Source organism: Zalophus californianus, chromosome 12 (genome assembly GCF_009762305.2).
Source record: "Zalophus californianus isolate mZalCal1 chromosome 12, mZalCal1.pri.v2, whole genome shotgun sequence".
NCBI lineage: Eukaryota > Metazoa > Chordata > Mammalia > Carnivora > Otariidae > Zalophus > Zalophus californianus.
The window spans coordinates 76,307,230-76,333,369 of record NC_045606.1 but is presented as its reverse complement, the minus strand read 5'-3'; the positions used below and the strand labels follow the sequence as shown (position 1 = coordinate 76,333,369).

Sequence of the window (26,140 nt, the reverse complement as noted above, 5' to 3'; positions counted from 1 at the left end):
CTTTATTACTGTACTCTTTTCACTTCAAGGTAGAATTTTATGTGTGTGTATGTGTGTGTATGTGTGTGTGCATGTGCATGGGTGTGTGTGAGACTACACTTTGGCATGTGCCTTAAAGGCAGAAACTCTACCTCATTAATTTGTATCCTTAACACTTAGCAAGAGCATGCCTAGAGTAGGTACTCAAATATTTGCTGAATAAATGAAAGAAAAGAATCTTGATATTTTCTAATAGCTACTGAAACAGAACATTATAATATTCTTACAGCCAAAGCTGAACTAAACTGATGTTTTATTGAGTTTGCTTCCTTGCCATCAATATGAGTCCTTAGTGATACATATTGAAAATCATTATCTCCAAGCCAAGATAATTTCCCTTTACAAATAGAATACTGCATATTTTTATCAAACCAACATAAAAATCAGCAAAATAATGTATTCAATGCCCAGAGTATTAGATCAAATTAAGTTAGATACAGGTCTTGATCTCAAGAGTTTATAATATAGGAGAGAGAGAGGACAAAGTGAATAGATATTTTTCAAATACATTTTGTATGTATTTGTGTGTATATGTATCTAAGTACAGATCTATGATATGTATGTAGTAGAAACTTACATAAATTAAATGTATGATAGGCCTGAGTGTTTACTTAACAAGCATATTTTTCTTGCAAATCTTTGCCACATTAATGATTAAAATATTATTTCATAAAAAATAAAAATATTATTTCATTATAGGAATGACTTTTAGTCAAGTCCTAATTAATTTTTAGTGAACTCAGACACCATTTTTTCTTTTTTTCTTAACATTTCTTTATTTATTTGAGAGAGAGAGAGAGAGAGCAGGGACAGAGGCAGAGGGAGAGGGAGAGAGAAACCCAAGCAGACCCTGCGCTGAGCACAGAGCCCGATGCGGAGCTCCATCTCACGACCCTGAGATTACCACCTGAGCCGAAGCTATAACCTATGTGCATGTTCTGTCTAAATTTTAAGTTAGATGAAAATGTCTATATAAGTATTTTGTAATCAAACCTTTTTATTTTATAGGGTACTAATTATAATAAGATCTAGTGATTTTATAAATGAGAGATAATACAATAAAAAAATTTCTTCCAGGAAGAAAAAAAGATGAAGATTGTTAAAAATGCTGTTTGTCTGTGTATCAAGGGTAAGCCGGCCTCATCTTCCGACTTAATATATGCCCATCACTGCTGACATGACTTTCCAGTACGCAAGTCAGGTAAGAGTCTACAACTACCTTCTTGTATTCAAGATAAAAGTCTATTTCTAAAGTAGTGACAAAACCAATCCTCTCTGGAATCATTGTGTATTTTATCCAAATATGCTTAGATGATAACTTTATATAGCAGACGTTAGAAAACATGCTACCGAATTTTTTCCTCCTGCAATAAGATAAAATAAACAGGGCTCCACCACCTACCCACCTTTTCACTACACTATTCTTAGAATGGCTGTGTTGAGGACTGTGTTTCATCTTGAGTGACTTCAGTTAGGAAACCTGCAAATCACAAACCAACACATGACTAGAATACTCTGTTGTAACAGTCTTGGTAAATATACTTCAAGAGTGGAAAATTCAGTTTTGTCGATGCTGGTCCCAAAACACTTTGAACTAAGCCATTCCTATAGCACTTTTACCTCCAGAAAGACAGTTACAGTCCTACTACTAATTATTTGGCAAATATAATTTCTGAGCCTAAATGCTTCTGTGGACAGTGCACATGTTTTGGAGACAAACAGAACTGACATCAGTTCTTTCTAAGTCACCTTTTGCTTACTTACGAAATACAAGCAATGCCTTATGTTATAGAAGCACATGTGATGAGAAATAATATATGTAAAGCAGAGCTGAGTACAGTGCCTGACCCAGGCTAATTACTCATTAAATGGGAGCTTCTGTCCATGATGATGATGATGATGATGATGATGATTGTCACTTCATCCCTTGGAATGAATTAGATCAAATAAGCAGGAACAAGAAAACTGCATGTGTCTGACCCTTTTCCTCAATCCATCCCAGTTGTCTTAATAGGTTCATTATTGATGATCCTCCTTGAGACTGAAGGGAAAAATGATCAGAAACCTGAATGAACCTCAGCCTCTGGTCAGACAGAACCAGAATATCCCGTGGCTGCGGGAACAATTTTTAATATACTCTTTCTTTCTCTTCTCCCTCATCTACTGGATTTTAAATGTCTAGATAGATGCTTTTGGGTGCAATGATCTGGATAAACACTTCCATTGACGAACGGACTCCTTTACAGCTTTTCCAGAAGAACATCATCTATTGTGTGTTCTGTTTCATTTTTATAACACAATTAAACAGACTCATGGAGAAGTTGGAGCCATGTAGCTAGGTAACACTCAAACAATGCATTTTTATTAGCTCATAGAACAAAATTTAATGAAGATTTTAAAAATCTGGTAGAATTTATCCTTAAGTAGTAAATACTATAAGTAGAAGAACACAATGGTCTTATAGCGTTTCCAGTAAAAATAAAAGACCTGTTATTTTACCACAAGATCAATACAAGTCATTGCATTTAGGCACCATTCAGAGATACACAGTGTTAGTGTCGTGCAGGTCATGATCTCAATGTACTTTCTTCCAGTCAAATCAACTTCAGAGGATTTGCGATCAAGGCAATGAGGGGGGTCCAGAACACACATTACATAGCAACATTTAAAAGACTTAGGGAAGTTCACCCCAGCAGAGAAAAGTCTATAAGGGGGGGCATGATACCTCTCTTCAAGGACAGCCCTAGAAAGAATGTGAAAAAGAAAACTCATTCTGTTCAATCTCTAAAACCTAATTTGGATAAATCCTCTGACACCATCAGACACCTTCCTCTGATTTTTTTTTTTTTTAAACTTGCTGAAAATTTGAGGCCTGCTGCAAAGAAATGGGTTGCCTTAAACTTCCAATTACACAGGATATTCAAAAAATTCATAGAAGGCCATATAAATATACAGAATATACTAGACAGTCTTTCAACTAGTGGAAGTGTGAACTAGGTGACCTACAGGAAAACTGTTAGTTTCAAGATTCTACGGTTCTTGAAGAAGAAAGAACTACTTTTTGAAAAATTCTACCTAAATGTCTGTGTCTGTGAGCATGCCACTAAATTTATGTAGGCATCATGAGTTATGATGGCTTAAACAATGAAGATGAAATCAAAAGGGATTTGGATACCATTGCTCATGAGTGGAAATTAATGAGGACAAAGGGAGCAGAGGCACTAAGAAAATCGAGAAGTAACATTTAAATTAATTGCTTTCTTGCCACAGAAATGTGTTTTTCAAAATACGACTAATTACAACAGGGACACCTGGCTGGCTCTGTTGGTAGAGCATGCAACTCTTGATTTCTGGGTTGGTAGTTTGAGCCCCACGTTGGGTGTAGAGATTACTTAAAAATAAAATCTTAAACAAAAAACCTCAAAATATAACTAGAACATTTACAATAAAGACCCATTTAATCTGTTTCAATGTAATTACCTCTGGAACAACATATTTATATTAGAGAGCAAATGTAATATTCTCAATAGTAATACTGCATTATTTATCCATTTATGTTGTGCATCATTTAAAACTACGATGGGTATAGGCAATCTTAAACTATTTGGAAAAAAGCAAACACTGATTATGTTTTACCAACAAAAAAAAATTAAGAGAAAAACAACACATATAGAAATCAGCTCAAAAGTTAGCTTACCTGCATGAATCTAAATAAAAAATTAAAAACAAAATAAATAAAAAACAAAAATTCATACTTAAAGGGTAAAAAAAAAAAAGTGAGCTTGCATGCATCCTAGCCATTCTTTCCTGTTTATCAGGACAGCCCTAAAAAGAGGAAGGGAGGCACCGATAGGACAAAATCCATGTTCAAATATCCTGGCAATTTCATATACTCCACAGACTCTAACCTAACTACAAGAATTGATGGCTGACTTTCGTTCTTTCCAACTCAGGCAAACGATCGTTCATTTCAAAGCATTAAAAAGTTCCTCACACATTTTATATCACACAAACACAAATATATTTTTACATTGCACCCAGGCTCTGCAGAGTCAGTCAGTGAGAAGAGCCAGGATTTAAAATCCCAGCTTTGCAGAACTTATTCTCTCATACTTACATCTTTCCTTCATAGTGCCAAGTATATTTTCTGGCACATAGGAACAGTCAATACCTTGAGTTAAATGAAATCTGGATCCTGTGTTTACTTGCTAGGTTTTGTATATGACTGTACACTTGTTTTTCTGTGTTTCTGGGCATCATATTTGTTTCTGTTAAACAACAGTGTTCTGGTATGTTAGACTGTAGGCAAAACCTACTGTACATCAATTTCACAGATTATTAATAAATACCAATCTTCTAGCAATGGTGAGAGTTACAGAGAGTAAGCTGAAGTAATATGTCATGTCACAGATTATTTGGGGGTCTCAAGGGTTAAGACCACAAAGGATTCAAGCGTCATCTAATTCAATCTCTGCTCCATCCTCCTGCTAAAAGTGTTTCTCCCATTTCAAAAATATAACTCAAATTTTTATGTGCTCAGAAAGATATTTGCAATTTATTGTTTCATGAATTCCATGGATATTTATTGATCACTTATGAGAGTCAAAACACATAAGAAAAGTACATATGAGAACAAACATAACTGATAAGTGAAGGGATTATTATTTATGTTACAATTACTTTCAAACCCATTCACAGCAGAATTTATTAAGATTCAAAGAGTGACAAGTGATCCCAGATTTTTGTTCAGTCAACATTCAACAGACATTTTAGTGCCAAATGAATCTACACACTGTGCCCAGAATATGCTCTGCATTTTTCTGCCACTGAGACTCTGCTTATGGCAGGTAAGGAAACTCTCCTCTATTCCCTACTATGGCTGTCATCACTAATTGGTCATGGCACCCATTACTGGTGACCCTGGACATGCCTGAGAATTTTTCTCATCAGTCACACCAGAAACATCAAAATTCTAACACAGCATACAAGAAAAAAAAAGACATATATTTATATTTTCATAGCTCTTAATAATATGGGATGGTAAGTAATGTGCCAGCTAGACAATACTCTATGTCTAATGGTTTTGCATTAGATTTAGAAATATTCTCTATATGGCCATTACTTATGCTTATTGTCTATAAAAGCTAAGGGCATAATATTTCTTGATGGCATAAATCTGGAAATTATTGTCTGAAGCTCAGAAGAATGGCCCAGGGTAGATATGTATAGCTATGAGCCAACAGCATAGAGATGAGAGAAATAGCACAGAAATGTAGGGGAATTCTTTCGAAGGTTAAGGAAAATGAATAAGGATTTGGAAAACAGTTTTATAGAGGAATCAATCAGCATATTAAAAAAGTGTCAAACCCCTAGAAATTTATTTCATGTACATTTTTTTTAATGTATGTAGAGCTGAAGACATTGCACCTGTGGAAATTTTACTTATGTATGTAGCTACTTGTATGTTCCAGGATGTGTAGTTGAGAGAGCAGCAGCTAGAAATACAGGTGACTCTTGAACAACACGGGTTTGAACTGCACAAATCCACTTGCATGCATATTTTCTTTGATAAATACAGTATTTTAAATGTATTTTCTCCTTCTTATGACTGCTTTAAAAACATTTTTTCTCTACTGTTAAGAATATAGTATATAATAAAAAGAATATACAAAATATGCATTAATAGATTGTCTATGTTACCAGCAAGGCTTTCAACAATAGGCTATTGGTAGTTAAGTTTTGGTAGTTAAGTTTAAGTTTTGGGGGAGTCAAAAGTCACCTGCAGATTTTTGACTGTGCATGGGGGGCATCAGCACCCTTAAACCCCACACAGTTCAAGGGTCAACTGTATTATGAGTGATGTTAAGTTCCCAAAATGAATTGGAACTTTAACTCCACAGTAAAAAGATAAAAAAAAAAAATCTTTATTCAGTATCTGTGACCCACAAAGCAATGTTCTAGCCATTGTTATAAAACCTGTCGGGGAGATTTCAACTCAAGTCTGAGGTTCTTTGAAGAGAGAACTTTTGTCAGCAGGCATATTGAGGCACCTTAAACACAAGTCTACAGTTAGGGCATTATAGATCCATGGATTTTTTTTCCCCTATTTGGTTTCTAGAGATACTATAAATAAACAGAAACACAATGAGAGTGTAGAAACAAATGATTTTTTTGTTATTGTATGCCTAGCTCTTCAGTAAAAACGTTTCCTCTTAAATCAACTAAAATAAAGGCGAGGAGTGTTTTGGCTCAGATCACGATCTCAAGGTCATGAGATGGAGCCCCAGGTGGGGCTTTGGGCTCAGCATGGAGCCTGCTTGAGAGTCTCTCTCTCCCTCTCCCCCTCCCTCCCCAGCATGTGTGTGTTCTTGCTCTCTCTTTCTCTCAAAAAAAAAAATAATAATAATAATAGAATATAGGTGGACAAGAATTATAGACCCAATTAAAATGTATCTTGGATTAAAAGTTAAAAAAATGTGTTCTCAATATTTGAGATTCCACTAGCAGGTCAGCACTTGGAAGCAGGGCTGTGTGATATTTGGCTGACATCGATATCTGACCTAAGGCACAGGGAAAGGACAGTAGCTGCTCTAGGCCAATCCACTGAGCTTTTCTGCAGGAAGAAGACTTACTTATCTTGTGGCTCAAGGCTCCAATCTTTCATAGAAGCATAAGGTTCTTTTGCTGGGATACCGGATCAGGGACATTAATTTTTTGTTGGATCTTTTCTGGGATTCTCCCAGAAGAACTTCGTATGTCAAAATTCAGATTTGCTTCTTAGAACATGTTCTGTTGTTTTGGTTCCAGCTTCTTATTTGAGCTAAAAGTTTGCCTGATTTCTTAATGTTAGTTCCAGCTGTTTGAACTTAAATGTGCTTTTACTAATTTTGATTTCATGTTTTCTATTTTATTAATTATTTCTCATATTTTCATTTATCTCCTACCAGTAGGAATCAAAATACAGTAAAGCAAGTGAGGCAGTCAATATATGGTAGGAAAAATAATACTGTTTATGTCTATAAGGGTCGTGCCTGCCACAGATTAGGGGTCCAATCAATGTAGACTCTTCCTTGCTCCACTGTAAGAGATTATCTCCTTACACATTTCTCGATCCAAGATTTCAAATGTCATGTCAGAACTCCTGATCTCAGGGTGCCTGGGTGGCTCAGATGGTTAAGCGTCTGCCTTCAGCTCAGGTCATGATCCCGGGGTCCTGGGATCGAGTCCCACATGGGGCTCCTTGCTCAGCAGAGAGTCTGCTTCTCCCTCTCCCTCTCCCCCTGCTTGTTCTCTCTCGGTCTCTCACGCAAATGAATAAATAAAATCTTAAAAAAAAAAAAAAAAGAACTCCTGATCTCAACACTAAGCAACATTTGAGTTTGAATAAGATTATATTCATCAGAACTTTTATAATTGAATCACAACTTTTGACTATAGGTTTCCTTTTTTTATCAATGTTGATAACCAGAAATCCCATAACCACAGCTAATAAGATAGCATCCTCCAAGACAGAAGTGAACATCAATCCCTGGCCATGGTGATCTTCAACAGATCTTTCACAAGATAGTTCTCTCCGCACCTAGAACTTAATGTATACTTCCCTATATCTACCAGGAAAGAACACAAAGTCATTTTGGACAGGCTAACATCATGAAAAGCCAATTAAAAAGCTCAACATCAAATCACCCATTCAGTAGATTTTTATATAAAACCCCTTTTTATGCTCCATTATGATCTAAGAATCCATCAGTAATTTGTTTTCTATCTTTAGATCTTCCAGAGTTCAAATCTTTAACATGTGATTAAAAATTATCATCTTTGGAAAGTAAATCCTTTCAAATCAACTTTCTGTTTATATAGAAGAAAAAAAGAGGGGAAAAAAAGGAGAAAAAATATTTACCCAAAGAAAATTTTCATCTCATGAGATTTAGACTATCTTCATGCATGGTGCTGTGTTACTCCTCATAAGCTCTCCCCTTCTTCTGGGGCTCTGAACCAAGATCCCATGTTCTTTATTTTCATTATGACCAAATGGTCAGTTAACTTGGGCCTCCACTAAGGAAAGCTCAATTCACCCATCCCTGACAGTTAAGAAATCAATAACTTTAAAAACATACAACCCTAAATTCCCTGAAGGAAGCAGCTGTGTCTTCTTTATTCCAGTTGCTCTCCAGAATACTAGTACTAATAGTTATTGTCCATGAAACTTTATTTCATAGCACAGAACAAAATAGGGCTTTTGCAATAAAGAATCAATCAGGTTATCACCTATATTCAAAATTGTTGAATTTCTACCTATGTTTCTCTCTATACACATTGATTAAGTCATACTGAAAACGATCACTTTAGCTACTTTGTCTGGATCATTATTTTACATGGTTTGTTTTTACCTCATTTCAAAATTCCAGCTCAAGGTCAGTAATATTCCAGGATGATAACAGTAGAGATAGGCTCAAGATACATTCTTCCAGATCAGTGGTTCTTAAAATTTGAGGTGAGAAGTAAAAATGCAGCTGTCATGGTTCCTATCTCCAGAGAGTATTTAAATTGTTTTAGGTGAACATCAAGAATATGCATTTTTAGTAAGTGTCCCAGGTGATCCTAATTCTGGTGGCTTTCAGTCCAAACAGAGAGAAACGTCACTCAGAATTTGCTGAACTCTCCATATGAATCTTGTTATCTGCAAGTTACACATTTTTGATCACATCATTTATATTTCCTATGAAAATACCTTTATATTCTTATAATATTATTTGCTTTGCATAAAAAAGGCCAAATCAAAAATAGTTCTAAATATTTTGTGAAACAATTGGTGCAGACACTGTTTATTATGTTGGTAAATAACCAGCTTATAGGATCCACCTGACCAGATTTTCTTAGACTTTACCTCTTCTAAAAAGAAACTCCTCAGGAAGTATATTTTCCCTTCCTAGATAAATAGAGCTGTGAAACATGCCACACTTTCCTTTTCTCCTTTGGCTGCCAGGAAATTCAGAGCTGATTTTATGTTCACTAATGTCTTATTTACCATAATTGTTTTCCCCTTTCATCTTTAATAGTTGGCACTTGTTTCTTTAATCTTTTCGTTCATTTGACAGCAAATTGTTTCAAATCCTCTTTGAAAATTGGCATAGTTAAAAAAATAATAAAGGAATGATTAAGCATATAATTCCAAAACAGGTTTGCCAGAGACATAAAGTTTTTGTGTAATTTGGTAATCCAAATTCATTAAATGTTGAATTTTCAAAAACAACAAAAAGTTTTATCGGATGACTGAAAATTCCAGTTTCTAAATAGGAAATACCTCTGGGCTTAAGGTGTGTCTTCAATATCTCTTCATTTTCAAGGATCACTTCCTGCTTAATTGTCTACTGGGTGACCCACTAGAGACTTTTTCCCCTTCTATTCCTAGTTTATTTCCTTCCTTCCCTCCTTCGTCCCTCCTTCGTCCCTCCCTTCCTTTCCTTTTTCCTTTCCTTTCCTTTCTCTTTTCCTTTTTCCTTTCCTTCCAAGCTCTACATACTTAATGTCTACAATTTGATGAGTTTGGGGATAAGTATACACCCATGAAACCAACATATCATCAAGGCCACAGACATATTTATCACTTCCCAAAGTTTCCTCCTGCTCCCTTACTACTTTTTCTTATGCAAAAAAAACATGTACTATATTTAATATTAATATTATGTATTTAATAATAATCATAATATAATAATAATCCCTCATGTAGCACCTCTGTAGAAGGTAATGTTTTAAGAACTTTACATATTTGCATTTAATTTCCATAAAAGCCCTATGAGGCAGGTATTGCTTACCTATTTTACAAATGGGGAATCTTAGGTAAACAGAATTTAAGTAACTTGACCAACATCATTGAGCTGGTATTTAAATCCAGGCCATTTCTATTATATTACCCTCTATATTTAAGACCTTTTTGAGTGAGTCATCAAAAGGGTTATCGTAGGAGAAGAGATCTAATTTTAAATAACATCTGATAATGTTTTTACATAGAAAAATATGAAGAGAAAGGCCTCAAATGTCACCAGAGTCCTTTTTTAACAGAAGTTCTGTAGGCTAATGGGAAAAAAAATAATACAAAAAGGTACAAAATGAAATATAAAATTGTCCTTCCCCCACTTAAAAGTATTATCAATAGTTCATATTGTGTCCTCCCAGAAAAATAACAGGAGACAGTATGTGTATATCAACTTATGAACATGTATATAATACTTATTTACATATTTATACATTTTGTACTGATGTCTATGTGTTTGTGTTTTTTAAAAATATATATGCACGAGGGCGCCTGGGTGGCTCAGTTGGTTAAGCGACTGCCTTCGGCTCAGGTCATGATCCTGGAGTCCCGGGATCGAGTCCCACGTCAGGCTCCCTGCTCGGCAGGGAGTCTGCTTCTCCCTCTGACCCTCTTCCCTCTCGTGCTCTCTCTCATTCTCTCTCTCTCAAATAAATAAATAAAATCTTTAAAAAATAAAAAAATATATATATGCACTATACCTTAACACATATTTTGGTAATATTTAAAATAACAGATATAGAGGGGCGCCTGGGTGGCTCAGTCAGTTAAGTGTCTGCCTTTGGCTCAGATCATGATCCCAGGATCTGGAATCGAGTCCCGCATTGGGCTCCCTGCTCCCTGGGGAGCCTGCCACTCCCCCTGCTTGTGCGCTCTCTCTTTCTCTGGCAAACAAATAAATAAATCTTTAAATAAATAAATAACAGATACAGATCCAGAAACTGGACACTGTATAATGTGGAGAATAATAAGGAGATAGAAGTAAAAGTAATGTGAATAGTCCAAAATGACTTCTTAATTTATTCAGTTTGGCTTCAAATTGTATATTTCAGAGCACATTGCTAAAATTTGCTACTTGACTGAAAAAACAACACCCTTTAATTCTGAAACGAAATAATCTTACTTTTCATTTAGGTGATTATGAAGGTATTTGGACTCTTCACATGAAAATAATAAAGTTCTCTGTGAAATCAATAGCACTTCACTTTTTACTACTCTAACACTGTGCCAATCCTGAATAAAAAGTGCCTTATTTCCATAGAAAAGAGTTTATAGCCATTTTGTAAATTATATTCTTTCTTTTTTATAAGAATATTTACTGTTATCTTCTGACATTTTGTATCAAATTCATGTGATTTTTAAAGACAAAAGCACAAATGCTATCTTTTAAAAAAGACAACAGATCAACATATATACATTGTAAGTTAATTATGCTCTTCAAAACACTTGCCTTTTATTGCAAACATTAAAAAAAATGCAAGGTCATCCACGGAGAACTGGAAATAATATTCATTTTAATTTCCATAATTAAGAATTTCCTGAAATGGAGGTAATTTCCTCTTGACATTTACTCATATATCCTGTTTCACAGTAATGCATCTCCTTCTAAACGTCTATGAGGTGCCTTGAAATCAGCACAGTTTTTTCTAACTGCCGTAATATTGTGACAAATTAGAAAATATGAATGGAGATCTGAACAGTTTCTTGGTTGTACACATTTGTAGAAAGTTACATGTAACATTTTATAAAATACTATAAAGTGTCAGAAAGCCAACTGAATATCATTTTCAATACTCATTCTTAATTTCACATGAATGAATAAAACAAAGCCTTTCAAGATATTTTCAGGTTTGATGTTTTCATATTATTGGCCTTGAGTTCAAACACAATGTTAAAGTTAACAGAATATTTCACATTGTGGAAATATAAATGCAATGTTTACCAGAGTAAACCTTTTCAGGTTGAAAGAAAAAGAAAAATCCAACTACAAGTAATGGGGTTAAACACAAGGCAAGTTGGGACTGCTACAATTATATTACCTGCTCATTTCAAAAAGATCAAGGTAGAAACAATGCCAATAAAAAAGCCATTCTTAATTTCTTCATAGTAACTTACATCTAACCATATGCACTTCCTCTTCCCATTGCATCTCACTGCCTCATAGAAATCATCTTTTCTGAAGTTTTATTTATTAATTTGTGGCTAGCAGAAGTATCAATTGATGCAGCAACTTTGGAAAAATTTGGCTTCATCCCCCAAAGTTAAACATTCATACCTATGACCCACCAATTTCACTCCAGGTTATATACAGAAGAAAAACATTTGCACATGCCAACAATTTGCATATCAGTACTCTACAAAAAACAAAAAACAAACAAACAAAAAAGAACCCTAGAACTAACCTGAAAGGCACTAAAGACAGAGGTGTTGAATAAACTGTGGAATAATCACATAATGGAAAAAGATATTATATAGTAGCAAAAAAATGGATTATAATGCATAGCAATAATACAGATGAACCTTGGTGAAAAATTACATGCAAGAGCCCAAAAGATTGTGTGCAAATGATAGCCTTTCATAAAGTTAACAAAATCTCCCAATTAAAAATATAGTTTTAAGAATCATAAATACAGGATACAGGATGATGGTTATCTCCAGTAGACAAAGACAGTGGGACACAAGGGGAAAAAGAGGTGCTAATGTTTAGATGTAGGTTAATATCAATGATATAGCTTTAGTTTGGGGGTAGGCTCTCACCTGTGCATATTAAGTGTGCATATCACATTATTAAAATTTATTAAACAAATAAAATGATAAAGAGGGCTATGAATGATAGAAGTGCGTCATGAAAAAAAAAAGATAATTAGTTAAATTCCGTGTATCTGGAGTAAAACAAAAGCAATGCATCTTGGCTTAGCTCTCCAAGCAAACAGTATCAAAGGCTTAGCTCTTTTAAATATATTCTATTGAAATGCAAGGTCCTCTTATGATTTATCAATTAGGCTTCATCTTGAAGATTTCCCCCAAAGTTCTAGATGTATCTGCTTACTATTTTTTCAGAATATTAACTTTTAAACAATTCAAGGGAATTAAAGAAGGAGTTGTTTTCCCTTTAATAATTCCAGGGATTAAAAAAACATATTTTATATGTTTTTCAAAGTGGAAATGTACTATAGAAACAATCTTGAGATGATCTCCTCAAAATATATTCATTGTTATGCTGTTTAATTGAAAAATATTTTAAAATATTCTTTCATTTGAACCTTAACATAGTCTTTCACTTAATGAAGAAAACATAACACAATTTTTTGGGGGCAAATTATGAATGCATCTGATATTCTAAAATTTGAATTCCATTTTTTCAGACTAAAGCAGGTCAAACAAATGATTCGACACTGATTTCATGGCCTGGTTTCAACACCACTGATATTAAAATTAACAAAATCATAACTTTAGATAATTGTCTAAAATTCAGAGTTGAAACTTCAATTTAATAATTAATTCCCTTTAATTTCTAAAAGATTTAACAAGTAGCAGATGACCAAGGGAAGAATGACAAGATGAGACTTATTGCATGGATTTGTTTATCTACATTAGTTCATAGTTTTATATATATAATTTATTGTATAAATGGGGAATATATATATAACTTTTTATCTAATGGGGGGCTATGAACTAGTTATATATATGTACACTACTTGGTTTTACTGGTCTGCTTTGTTTGTAATATTTTGTTTAATGGTGAAAGTAGATTATACAATAGAGAAAGAAAGATGGAGGAAAAAAGACTTCAGTGAATTGTGCCCTAAAGAGCATTAGACTTCAAAAGAGTCCCTAGAAATCAAGCTTTTCTTCCACTAACTAGCTTTGTGGTTTTGTTTCCTAGTTTTTTCAAGTATAAACTGAGAAGTTTCCACAAGATGACTTCTAAAGATCCCTGCAAATCAAAATTCCATGATTTTAATACCTTCAGACTGAAGCAGGAAACCAAACATTTGTGAGAGTCCATAAGATATTTTTTTCTGACCCAATAGTGTCAGAAAATTACATCTAACCATATGCATTATAGTGTCCAATAGTGCATTACTAGGTTGATCTAAGTTAAGAAGAATACAAATACATGTGTTTACTTTTCATTCCCAAACACCACATTTGGTAAGAATTGGAAACAAAAGTTCCACGGTATGATCTAAAACAATAGGCATAAGGATTTTCTTTTTCCAAAATGTATTAACATGGTATAGGGTTACATAGTTTCAATTTCTGCATCAAGATGAAAAGAAACCAGTTCCCCATTCAAAATAAAGAAAGGCTAGTAATTATCACAGTGTAATTGTCATGATCAATTTCACATGCAAAGGACAGGGAATACCAGGACTTTTTCCTTTTTGATGACCCTCATGAACCCTAGCTTATATCATCAGAAATCAAGTCTCCAGATAGAAGTACTGAGTAGGATGCAGAATTATCTGAAGGACAGATGTTTTGATGGAAACAATGCCAAAGTGAGATGCTGACTTCCCTTAGAGTCAGGAACTATTTTCACAAGTTGCTCATCTGGGAAACACACACACACAAATTTTTTTTTTTTTTTTTTGCATTTTTATGTTGTTAATCCATTTCTTGTTCTTCCAAACCCAAGTGCTCTCCAATTATGCATTCATGTTTACATTTTATTCTCCAGCATGGTGATTTTTACCAAAGCAATGCCTCTGTAAGTTTCATTACATATACACATCAGCTACATGCATGGTTCCAACTTAATTTGGCTTTAAAAATACATATCCTCTGGCATTTTTTTAAGACATGTAAACCCTTTTTTCTTTCAGACTCACAGAAACAACCAAACACCTGAACAGGGAACATGTACCTACTGCAAAGTGAGAGAGGAATGAAAATTCTTTAAGTAGAATCCAAAGTATATATGACTTTCTTGAACACAAACATTAGAATTGACAACTATAAGTCTGCAAATCTACATTCAAAATAAATAATAATCCCCAGTCATTTCCCAGATAGCTCCATATCTATTGAGAAACACTTCTGTCTTTTTAGCTAATGTGTAGAATTCATTTTCTCATTTGAACTAGTTTTATTTTTGTCAGTTGGGAATACTTTAATCACGTATTCTTATAAAATACTCCATTTTTCTGGAAAATCTCATGAATAACTGGATATAAATTTCAAGTTAAGGTAAGTATAATGAATCTAATGGTGAGGATTTATATACGGTGAAGAAATTAATGTTAAAATGACCATTTAAAAAAATGTTAAATGTTCCAGAGCTTGTGCTCATTTTAATACAAAAATCATACCCTATCTTTACCATGCTCATAATTCTCAAATGTGTCCCCATTACGTCTTGAATAAATCCAGAAGTCTTTACTATGGTCTACAATGTCCCACATCATCTTGTCCTTACTACCTTTCAGATAGCATTTGCTACTAAGCCCCTCCCTCTCTTTGCTTTAATTACAGTGGCCTTAGGTGGAATACACCAAGCCTCCTCTCACCTTGAGGTCTTTGTACTCCTTTTCTCTCTTCATCTAAAGCTCTTTATCCAGATAGTCACAGAACTCATTTCATCCCTTCAGTTAGCCAACAGCTCCAATATTCCCACTGGAAAGGTCTTGTCTGTCTCCTACCCAAAACAATACACTCTTACCCCGTTTATTTTGTTTGTAGCACCCACAGCTACTTGGAATTATATATTACTTTCTGCCTCTGCTACTAGAATACATGGTTCTTAAGGTCAGGAAATTGGCAGTTCTGTTTACTGCTGTGGTCAATGATCAACAAGTCTCTTAAATTGAAATGAACTCCATGAGTCACATTTTGATTTGCTGAGAGTATATGCTACTGATAAAACTGTGGGTTCCCAAAAGCACGATTATTGTTATTCTTAAAAGTGAAGAAAATGAGGACAATGGAAGAATCAGGCCCACATGAGAGCAAAAAAGACAAGACCTTTCACTTTTAGAACAAAACCTTCCCCTTCTATTTGACATTATTTCAACTGTCATCCTACTCTTTCAATGTTATTCTTTCTCGTTATTAACTTCTGATAATTCACTCCCTATTCTCTCCACACTTTTTATAATTCAGATCTTCTTTACATAACAGACATGTCAAAATTCCCAATGCAAAGTGCACTGTACCATGCCAGGATATGCATCTACATGTATGTTTACATTTTGTATACCTGCCTTTTAATCACTTCAAATAGGAACTTCTTCTTTCGGATAGACTACATTTATCTTATGTGTCATTTATAGACAACAGTTCACTATTTTTAAACAATTCCATTTTATGCATAAACGAGTGGCCTGGGATAAAGAAAAAAGTGCCAGCTCATGTTTACTGTGGGAACTGAGGTTGAAAGACAAGGCAGAACATTTCTGTGCTGATTCGTTTGCGTTATAAGATATCCCCGTATGCTTCCTAGAGTCCTCTGCAATTTACCAGCCTTCACCAGGAAGAAAACTGATTAAGGAAATAGCCATTGACAGCCATTAATTCTAACTTTTGAAGAAAATTACAGATCAAAGAGTAGAGGAGTCTCATAGTTCTCCCAAGTCTAAAGAAGGTAGATTGTAGTACAAAGACAAAATACTCAAATAATAAAATCCAATTCTTCCTAACACTGAACGAAGCAAAAGATTAGATTAGTAAACTATTGCCAGTGTTGAGATGGTACCATTCCACAGCTAAGGAGCTCTCCATGGTGTGCAGGTATCACCTCATACCGTGGCCTGCAAAGCTTTAATATAGATTTTTCTACATGTAGGCACTGAACTAGTAGGTGATAAGTCCCCAAAAGGTATAGACCCATACGTCAAAAGCCTTTCAATCTAGTTAAGAAGGCAAGAAGCAAACCATAACTTATATATAAAATTGCACTTACTAATGTCAAGTAAAATCCTAACTATAGATGATGTCGGCATGGGATTGAGAAGGCTTCATGGAGAAGATCATGGTTGGAGTCTGGTTCTCAAAGGAAGAGACTAAAGGGTAACATTCCAATGGGATCTACTAAAGCAAGGGACAGTCTCAATGTGCACAGAAATGTAGAGATGGTGTTGTACCCATGGGTTTCTTTTCAATACCAGACCATATCGCACACTGTCAAATCTAGCTACTGCAGCCAATGGGATAGCAATGGTCATATATATATACACATATATATAATACAAATACATACTTATGTATTTAAATAAATTTAAATAATATATACATATATACATACACTAGATATAAAAAACTATATAGTATATACTATATATTTGTATGTAGTGCTCAGAAAACAGTATAAGACATATGAAGAGTTGGGGGAAAAAAAGAGTAAAATCATCATTATAGCTCTGAAGGATAAATATTACTTCCTTTCTGGTGAATATTCTTTCCACCATTCCTGTTCTTTCAATGAAATAGAAGTTAAACTGTATCATTTTTAACAACTCATAGGCCAACTCTTTTTTAGGCAATTCAAGCAAAAAATTGATTTATTTTCTTCTTCATCAGGCCAGGTAAAATACTTACCACCATATAGCTTGCTTCCAAATGGCCTAATGGTTCACGAATAAGAACACATACTTTTATTATGTCAGTTGGGCACCATCAGGTTAAACCCTAGTAACTGTGTAAGTAAATGCAGAGCTAGCAGTGATACTGAGAAATGTGGTGTGAGTCACAAGAGCAAATGCATTACGCTAATAAAATAAAGAGAGAATGTATTCCTTTTCTTATCCCTGTAGCATCAGCAGTAATCCCCAGTTAGTTATTATTACATATTCCTGGATAATGTTTTAAGGTCTTCAGAAAAAAAAATAAGTAAAAACATGAAACAAAAAAATGCTGCTGCTGTTTAATTAAGTCACTCTCAGTAAGCCCCAAAAAGTCTTGCATGTGTAAAATGATAGATTTTAAATAAATAACAGCTAAATTTCTTTTCACAGGAATTCAGATTAGGTAATAGGAAATGTGAAGTTCATTAACTCATTGTCAAAGATGAATATAATTGCAAGGAAAGTTTACACAAATATACATACATGGCATCAGAATTAAATGAAATAACTCTACAAATAAAATAAGATCAAGTTAACCTGTAGTCTAAAGGGAAATCCTGAAAAGAAAAAATATATATATATATCATAACAGACCCACTGAGAATTAGAAAATAGCCCTACTCTAGTGTGCTGTGTTGATGGAACACATATTATCTTTTCCTGACATACCTCTTCTTGGCAACCAAGTAAATACTTATTAAACAAAAAAAAAAGGAAAATACTAGGTAAATACACACATTTAAAAAATACATATGTATGTCATGTCATATACTACCTATATTCAAATGATGACTAAAACAAAATAAAGACAGTTCAGATTTGGTTACCTGTAATGCATATCACATTTCTCTACATTTCTTTAAAAGTTCATTTTCAACTCCCCCAATTAACATGATCTATAAAGAATTTTATAAAAATATATGTCACAGTCTGCGGGGAGCCTGGGTGACTCAGTCAGTTAAGCATCTGACTCTTGATTTCTGCTCAGGTCATGATCTCAGGGTTGTGAGATCCAGCCCCTAGTCGGACTCTGCACTGAGCATGGAGCCTGCTTGAGATTCTCGCTTCCCTCTCCTCTGCCCCTCCCTGCCCCATCATATGGTGTGCGCTTTCCTTAAAAAAAAAAAAAAAAAAAGTCATACACACTATCACATAGTACGCAAAAATAAAAGTGGGTGTTACCCATAGCATGGCTCCTCATCTGAAAGATACATTTGGTACTTCCCACCTTGCATGCTAGCAATATTTATGTGCAGATGCTGATGCAGGGGAAAGTAATTCTACCTGAGTAATAACTGGGTAAACCAAAAGTTTCTATGTAAATAATTCTGCAAGTTTACTCCCAACATGTAGTCAGAATAGTGATTGGTAGCAGGAAAATATTTAAGAGTTCATTCTTCTTTTTAATAATATATATTTAACAACATATATGTTATGTAACATATATATTAGAAGATATATAACATGTAACATATTTAATATATTTATATGTTGTATATGATATATAAAATTTGTATGTACATAAAACATGTGACATATTTTTATATATAATCCCTCCCCAATCATGCCACTCTAAAAAGAGAACACCCTGATATTGATACATTGTTAGGAATACTGAGATGAAAAACTATTTTGTGTACTTGTTCCTTAAAATAGCAATTTATCAAACCTGTTAAAATCGAAATATTATAGAGCTAGTTTTTTAGTCTTATAAATGGACTACTCTGAGTTTTCTGAGAGCACAGATGTACTTCTACTACATTTGTTTCTGATGATAGCACACTACAGATGGACTTTTTTTTAAGATTTTATTTATTTATTTATTTATTTGAGAGCGAGAATGGGAGAGAGAGAGAACATGAGAGGGGGGAGGGTCAGAGGGAGAAGCCGACTGCCCACTGAGCAGGGAGCCCGATGTGTGATTCGATCCCGGGACTCCAGGATCATGACCTGAGCCAAAGGCAGTCACTTAACCAACTGAGCCACCCAGGCGCCCCAGATGAACTTTTTTCCTAGATTTGTTTAGAAATCAGAATATAATGTATGTAGTTAAAATCATAAAGTTGCATTTTTTTAAGATTTTATTTATTTATTTGACAGAGAGAGAGAGAGAGAGAAAGAGCACAGCAGGGGGAGGGGCAGGCAGAGGGAAAAAAACAGGCTCCCTGCTCAGTGGGGAGCCCGATGTGGGACTCAATCCCAGGACCGTGGGATCAAGACCTGAGCCAAAGGCAGATGCTTAACTGACTGAGCCACACAGGCACTCCATAGAGTTGCATTTTAAACATAAACTTTACAGAAATGCCACATAGTGGCTTTCTTTCCCATACTGAAAACTTTGATAAAACAACTCTGTTTTAAAATTAAAGAAGTGGTGGACCACAGAAATTATACTTCTCAAGTTCTTAAGTTTTATGTTATGAGTAATACTTCTGTTTTTATTTTATTTTATTTTTTTTAAGATTTTATTTATTTATTCATGAGAGACAGAGAGAGGGAGGCAGAGGGAGAAGCAGGCTCCCAAGGAGCAGGGAGCCCGATGTGGGACTCGATCCCAGGACCCCGGAACCATGACCTGAGCCGAAGGCAGACGCTTAATCATCTGAGCCACCCAGGCACCCAATACTTCTGTTTTTAAACCAAGGGTCTAAATGGTTAGTAATTGTGACCAAAAACGCAGATGTTGCCTAGCATACAAGCTTCTCAAATTATTTAATGTGCCACCTGGTACCGCTTCTAACTCACAAGTCATGAACCTGAGGTACAGTGGTAAACTTGTTAAATATTTTTTACAAAATCATTTTTGATTATTGACTAACATTTGAAAATTTCCTAAATTTGGCACAATTTGAGTACTACCACCTGAATGAAAAATAACACCTGGATGCTATCTGCCAAAGGTCATTAGGACAAAAGAGGAATTCCAGTTTCTTTTCCTCCCAGGGCTGTTTAAGGAAGCAATTAGGGTTCACATTATGGAAAGGAGGGAGGCGGGAGAGTGAAAGGGTACTGAGGGCCAGTGAAGGTCAATAAATATGCAGAGAAAGAGAAGATGAAATGGAAGAACAGATATAGATGGCTACCCAATCTGAACACTGGTCTAAAAAATCTTTCTGATATTCTTTCTGTCACAGATTTTTTAAAACTGTGCTTTTAATGTTTCTTACTTTAACAGGAAATGGGTAGGCTTAAAATTATACTTCAAAGCATTAATTTTACTGGCAAATTGAATAATCAGTTACATAACAAGCATGGTTAAGTTATAATGTGTGATATGTTTGAGATTTCAGGGAGCACAAAAATGATTAGATGAATACACAATAGTTCTAAGATAGACCTGCTCATTTCTTCAGACCAAAACCCACCTGAGAAGTAGATAATTCTGCCAGTCCTGAATTACAAAGCTCTCATCTTTTCTTCTCATGTAGATAATGTTTATATGAGCTAGATTTTTGATAACCACTGTTTAGGATTCCATTTTCACATCTATTATGATCTATTGATGAATATTAGCTCAATTAAAAATAACAGCCAAGTAAAAAGGGCTCAGAAAGTGTAATGGGGAATTCTTGGTCATCTAGCAGACACAGCTTGATTATTAACTCAAACTACTGCATATTTTCCGGAAAGTTTATGGCTGACACTTCAGCTTTTAAGTATAAAACCATAGTGAAAAAATAAATTCAGGCAATAGCTTTTGTTGAATATTTTCTCTTCTTAAATAAAGCCGTTGAGTCACAATGCAACCAAAGACACCAAAAAGGCAGGATCTTTAAAACAAAAATCTATTTCTCTAGGAAAATAAAATACATTATAATTATATTTTGGTGAGGAACTGAAGATGTCTTTCTAAGAAACTTTTGCTATATTATAAAGCATATACTTTCTTAAATGTTCATATATATTTTTCAATAAATGGATTACACTTTGATTGCATCAACATTTCTACATCTTAAAAGTATGACTGCCATATTCCATCAGATCATTAATTAGTTTAATTTCCTGAAAATTAAAATTTTCAACTTCAATGAAACTTAAGTCTTAAAAGTAACTACCATTTTGCTTCCAAGTTTTGAGAGAGTGTATATACTTAATTCTTCTAATCTACTTACATACAGAACACAAGAACTAAATCCATTTCATAGATTTGACATGGGCATTATGATTCAGTTTCTTAAATCATTTCAAAAAGTAGATGCTTATAAATATTTTATTTATATAGTAAAAAAATCATTAAGAGCTAATACTTTCCTCTTTTTCTTCCTGAAAGCAAAACTAAATTTCAAAATAAAATAAAAAAAATTAAAGTCATTTCAGGAAACAAATTTTAAAATAATAGTAACTTCTCATGTCTAGAATTGAACTTCTAGCCAGATGAAATTAGCATCTCATCAACATTCATTATAATACCGATATTCATATACACAGTATATGGTATTAAATGATTAACTTAATAAAATTTAATTAAAATGATTCACTGATACTTCATGAAGAACACTACCATAGACACCAAATTTAAAAAAATATATATTTCCTTTTAATGTTTCTTTAATTCCTCTTAAAACAGAGTTCTCTTTCTATTCATATGTATTTCTGATTTGAAGTCCTGATAGTGATTTTCACTATCCGATTGTCCCTAACAAAGATTTCATATGACAAAAAGACAACAAGACTCAAAACCACACACATATATAAAATTTTCTTTGAGAAGAAATAAGCACCTATACTGCACCTTCAAAATTTGTCACAAAACTACCAACAAGATAAAATGGACATATAAGCAGTTGGATATGAATTTTCACTCATTCATTTTTTTTAATGAACCAGTAGGTCTTAAAAAAATATGTGAAACTAAATCAAAATCACAAGTAGTGTACTTTAGTTTAGCACAATTTCTTGATTAACTTAGCCAAAAATTCTTCACATATGAAATATTCCATTAGTTGGCCGTATGACAATATGAGAATTTCTGTTCAACACAATATGGCTAATGCAATTAAGTTGACTTTATAACCACATTGTCATCTAAAGAAGACAATTAAATGAGCCAGAAACAAAACTTTAAAAAGCAACCTTGGAAATAACTTTTTCCTACAGCCATTACCAAACCCTTTTTGAACTGATTAACTATGCAAGAAAAGCAGCATAAAGCTGAAGAAGGGGCACTAACATCATTACCTGGCTTACCTAAGAACTCATAAAAGTAAAAGGCTCTAACCATTTTATTTTATTAGAGCCTATAATATATATATTGTGCTACTTTTCTGCAGTTTGAGTAACACTAATCATTTCATACTTTTCCTTTTTTCTACCATCTAAAAAAAATCTTAATCCTAGATTCATATTTATTTTTTGAAAAAAAACATTAATCTGGGATATGCCCCATTGGTTGCAAAACACCATCACCCCCCAAAAAAAAGAATACACAGAAGAATTCTAGAAGGAAATTAGAGCGCACAAAATTCTATAATACAATCGGCCCCTGGTGACCATCAGTCTCACCAGATACTACTCTGTCTTCTATGTGTATTCAATGGTCATAGGTCCATTGCCTGATGGGATCTGTAGTTTCTAAAAAAAAAGACTGCCTGAGTGATAGTCATTGACTTCTTTTTCTGAAACTATGAACCTATAGTCTTAAATATGTTGCAAATATCATTCTACTTCATTTTGTAGAGTTGACCAGTTCCATCCCTGATACTCTAAAACTGCATAACCTATCAGCCAAAATGAAAATGCATGTATATGAATATGTACATAGATACTACAAAATCCCTGGATAATGATATCTATAATCCATGTTTTATAATGTTGTAAATTAAGAATTATGGTTCTTAGAGGAAAAATGAATGCCAAAACTATCTATTTATATGAAAATAATACTTCAAATATACATGAAAACTTTTCACTTGAATACACTGGAATACTTTCTAGGCATTTCAATACATATTATGCATATTCATACCTTTATTTGGGCACGAATTTTGTGTTTTTCATTATCATATCTTCATGTATTGATATATATATATAATATTATCTTCCCCATATTCAGAAATTCTAAAATTTCTTTGTGTATTTATCACTTTTAGGCATCAATACTCAACATTTGCTAGCAAATCCCCTAAATACTTCAATCGTTATATCATACCCATTTCATACAGAAAGAGTTACTCACAATCATTTGGAAAGTGCTTTCCTAAACCCATTTAGAAAAGAGATATTTCCTCTGAATTATATAACCTTACTGGGTCCACAATCACTTCACATACACTCAACCTCCATCCCATTTCCCTTGATGGCACCTACCCTAGTGTAGTCATGGTGACGATGGTATACCAGAAGGCAGCAGGGATGCTGGTGAACTTGCTGGCTGAAGACCCCTTCTCTGCGTAGAACATGACTGTAGCAAAAATGATGATAGCCATGGTGAGCGAGAAGAGCAAGAAGCCCAATTCTGAGGCACAACTCTTCAGTGTGTACCCCAGGATGCGCAGGCCTTGAGAGTGGCGGGAAAACTTAAAGATCCGGAAGACCCGGAAGACTCGGAGCGTGACAAAGGCTCCGCTGACATCCTCATTGTCTGTCATCACCAGCCCGATGTAATAAGGCAGGATGGCTACCACATCGATGATACTCATGACACTACGCACAAAACGGTAACGACTAGGTGCTGCAGCCAGGCGAAGCAAGTACTCGACTGTGAAGATCATGACGCAGGCTGTATCCAAGCAAAAGAAGGCCACTGCATACCGCTCCCCACAAGGCAGTTCTTTAATGTGCCCGGGGCTAGACCCGCATGGCACTGTTTCTACCACATTCGCGATGACTGAGACAGCAATGAAAAACCCTGTAACATAGTAGAACACCAGGGCCATTGTGCTGGTGTGGGGGTTCTCAAATGCTCGCCAGACCCTCTGCCGAGCAGTCATAGTGGGCAGCGTGCTCTCTCCGGTGTTGTCAGTATCTGCGTCGTCCTGCAGACGCTCCGCGTTCTCCCGCCTGCGGTCCTTGTACTCCTCATAACAGCAGTCGCCAATAATCTCTGGGATGAGGCCAAAGAAGGCCAATTCTTCATCATAAGCAGAGATGCACTCATGGCGAGGATAGTGGAGCTTCCCGGTGCGGTAGAAATTCAAAATATGGCGGAAGATGTCTGGGTCACGGTCAAAAAAATACTGCTGAGTTTCCGGATGGTAGAAGAAGTCCCTCTCAGAACTGCCCAGCAGAGTGTCTGGATAGCGTTCCAGGGTGTCCTGCCATGTCTGGAAACGGGTGCCACTCACATTGAGCACAATCAGAGCATCTTGAGTCCTTTTTCTCTCCTGCCTCGGGGGAGCTGGCATGGGCCCCGAGGCCACAGGCATCCACCCAATGGCTGCTGCCCTGGCAAAGGGCAGCCAGGCTGCTACACCCGCCGCCATGGTTCCTTGACGTGGAGGCAAGAAGGGCAGTCAGGCCTCTAGGACGGGGCAAAGTAGCCACAATCACTCACTTCCTCCCGTCAAACAAAATACCACTGAGAAATGAGGTCCGGAAGTATCACTCCTATGCCAACGTAGGGCTTCTGGGGAAGTCACAGTTCGCAGAAGGGCAAGTTTCCCTCCAACACAGGAATTCGTAGTAGGAAGAAGAAAATACAATGTCCTAACAATCACGCCCAGCAGAACCTAACCAAACCCCTTCCAGCAGTTGAACCAGGCCACTCCTGTCACAAATAAGTACACAAGTGACTCTAGATGCAGCAATTTCTTCAAACAGGTGTCTGAGTTCTCCCCTGACACAGTCTGGATAATGTAGGGTCAGTATGCGTCGTGTAGGATAGAGAAAACGAAGGGTAGTCACTCAGTGGTATTCTTTTGATGATTTAGAGAACCCTTCCACCTTCCCCTTTAGGTCTTTCAAACCTTCCCTTTCCAAGTGGCCCTTCCCGCCAAAGGAGTCTCAGAAAGGCGACCTGTTGTTGTAGCTTCCGAGATGCGGTCACAGCCGCTGCCCCATGTCTCTTTGGGAGTCCGGTCGCCGCCTCTACTCCTTGGGCCGTGTTTGCAGAGATGGAGGTGCTGTGCGGTGGGCACGGTGGGGGGCGTTAATACAGATCCTCCTCCCCCACGTCTACAAGCACCCCTGTGTCTGTCAAAAGCGTCTGCCCAATCGCCCCTTCACTCTCTTTTCAAGTTCAGCTCAGGTGCAGTGTGACAGTTACAGAAGCCGGGAGCTGGCAGCCGCCGCCGCGACGGCGGCGGCAGCAGCAGCATCTGCTTCCACGCAGAACGCGCCTCGCTCGCGGTACATACCTGGCAGAGTGCGCGCCGGGGCTGAGTTGCATAGAGACTTTCTCCTCGCCGTGCACCCGGAAAGGGAAAAGCAGAGAAAGCAGCTCCCGAGCAGCCGAATCCGATGCGCTCAGACAGCATAAATAAAGCTCAAGCGAGCTCTTCTTCCCCTTCCCCCATCCCTCTATGCTTCCCTCCTCCTTTTCACCTTCCAAAAGCCAGGCGCAGGCGAGCCGAGCAGCAGCAACAAGTTCAAAAGGTGCGGGGGAGGCGAGAACGGAGGGGACTCGCTCCTGCCAACTTACTGCGCCGCCGCTGTCGCCGGGGCCCGAGCCGGGCGGTGCGGGGCTGCGGCGCTGCGAGGCTGCGGGGCGGCCGGGCGGGCGGCGGCGGCGGCAGCAGCACGGCGGGGCCGGGGCCGAAGCCGGTGCCGGGCCCGGCACGGGCAA

At 36.1% G+C, this 26,140-nt stretch overlaps 1 protein-coding gene across 1 annotated transcript in view; it reads right to left on the bottom strand.

Annotated features, from left to right (window-relative positions):
• KCND2 (potassium voltage-gated channel subfamily D member 2) overlaps positions 1 to 25,882 on the bottom strand; it is a 489,234-nt gene extending 463,352 nt beyond the window's left edge. The window contains exon 1 of the mRNA XM_027574815.2: positions 23,725 to 25,882. Coding sequence (XP_027430616.1) covers positions 23,725 to 24,839 — 1,115 coding nt within the window. The 5' untranslated portion in view covers positions 24,840 to 25,882. The remainder of the gene's footprint in view (positions 1 to 23,724) is intronic.
• Between the last annotated feature and the right edge of the window lie 258 nt (positions 25,883 to 26,140).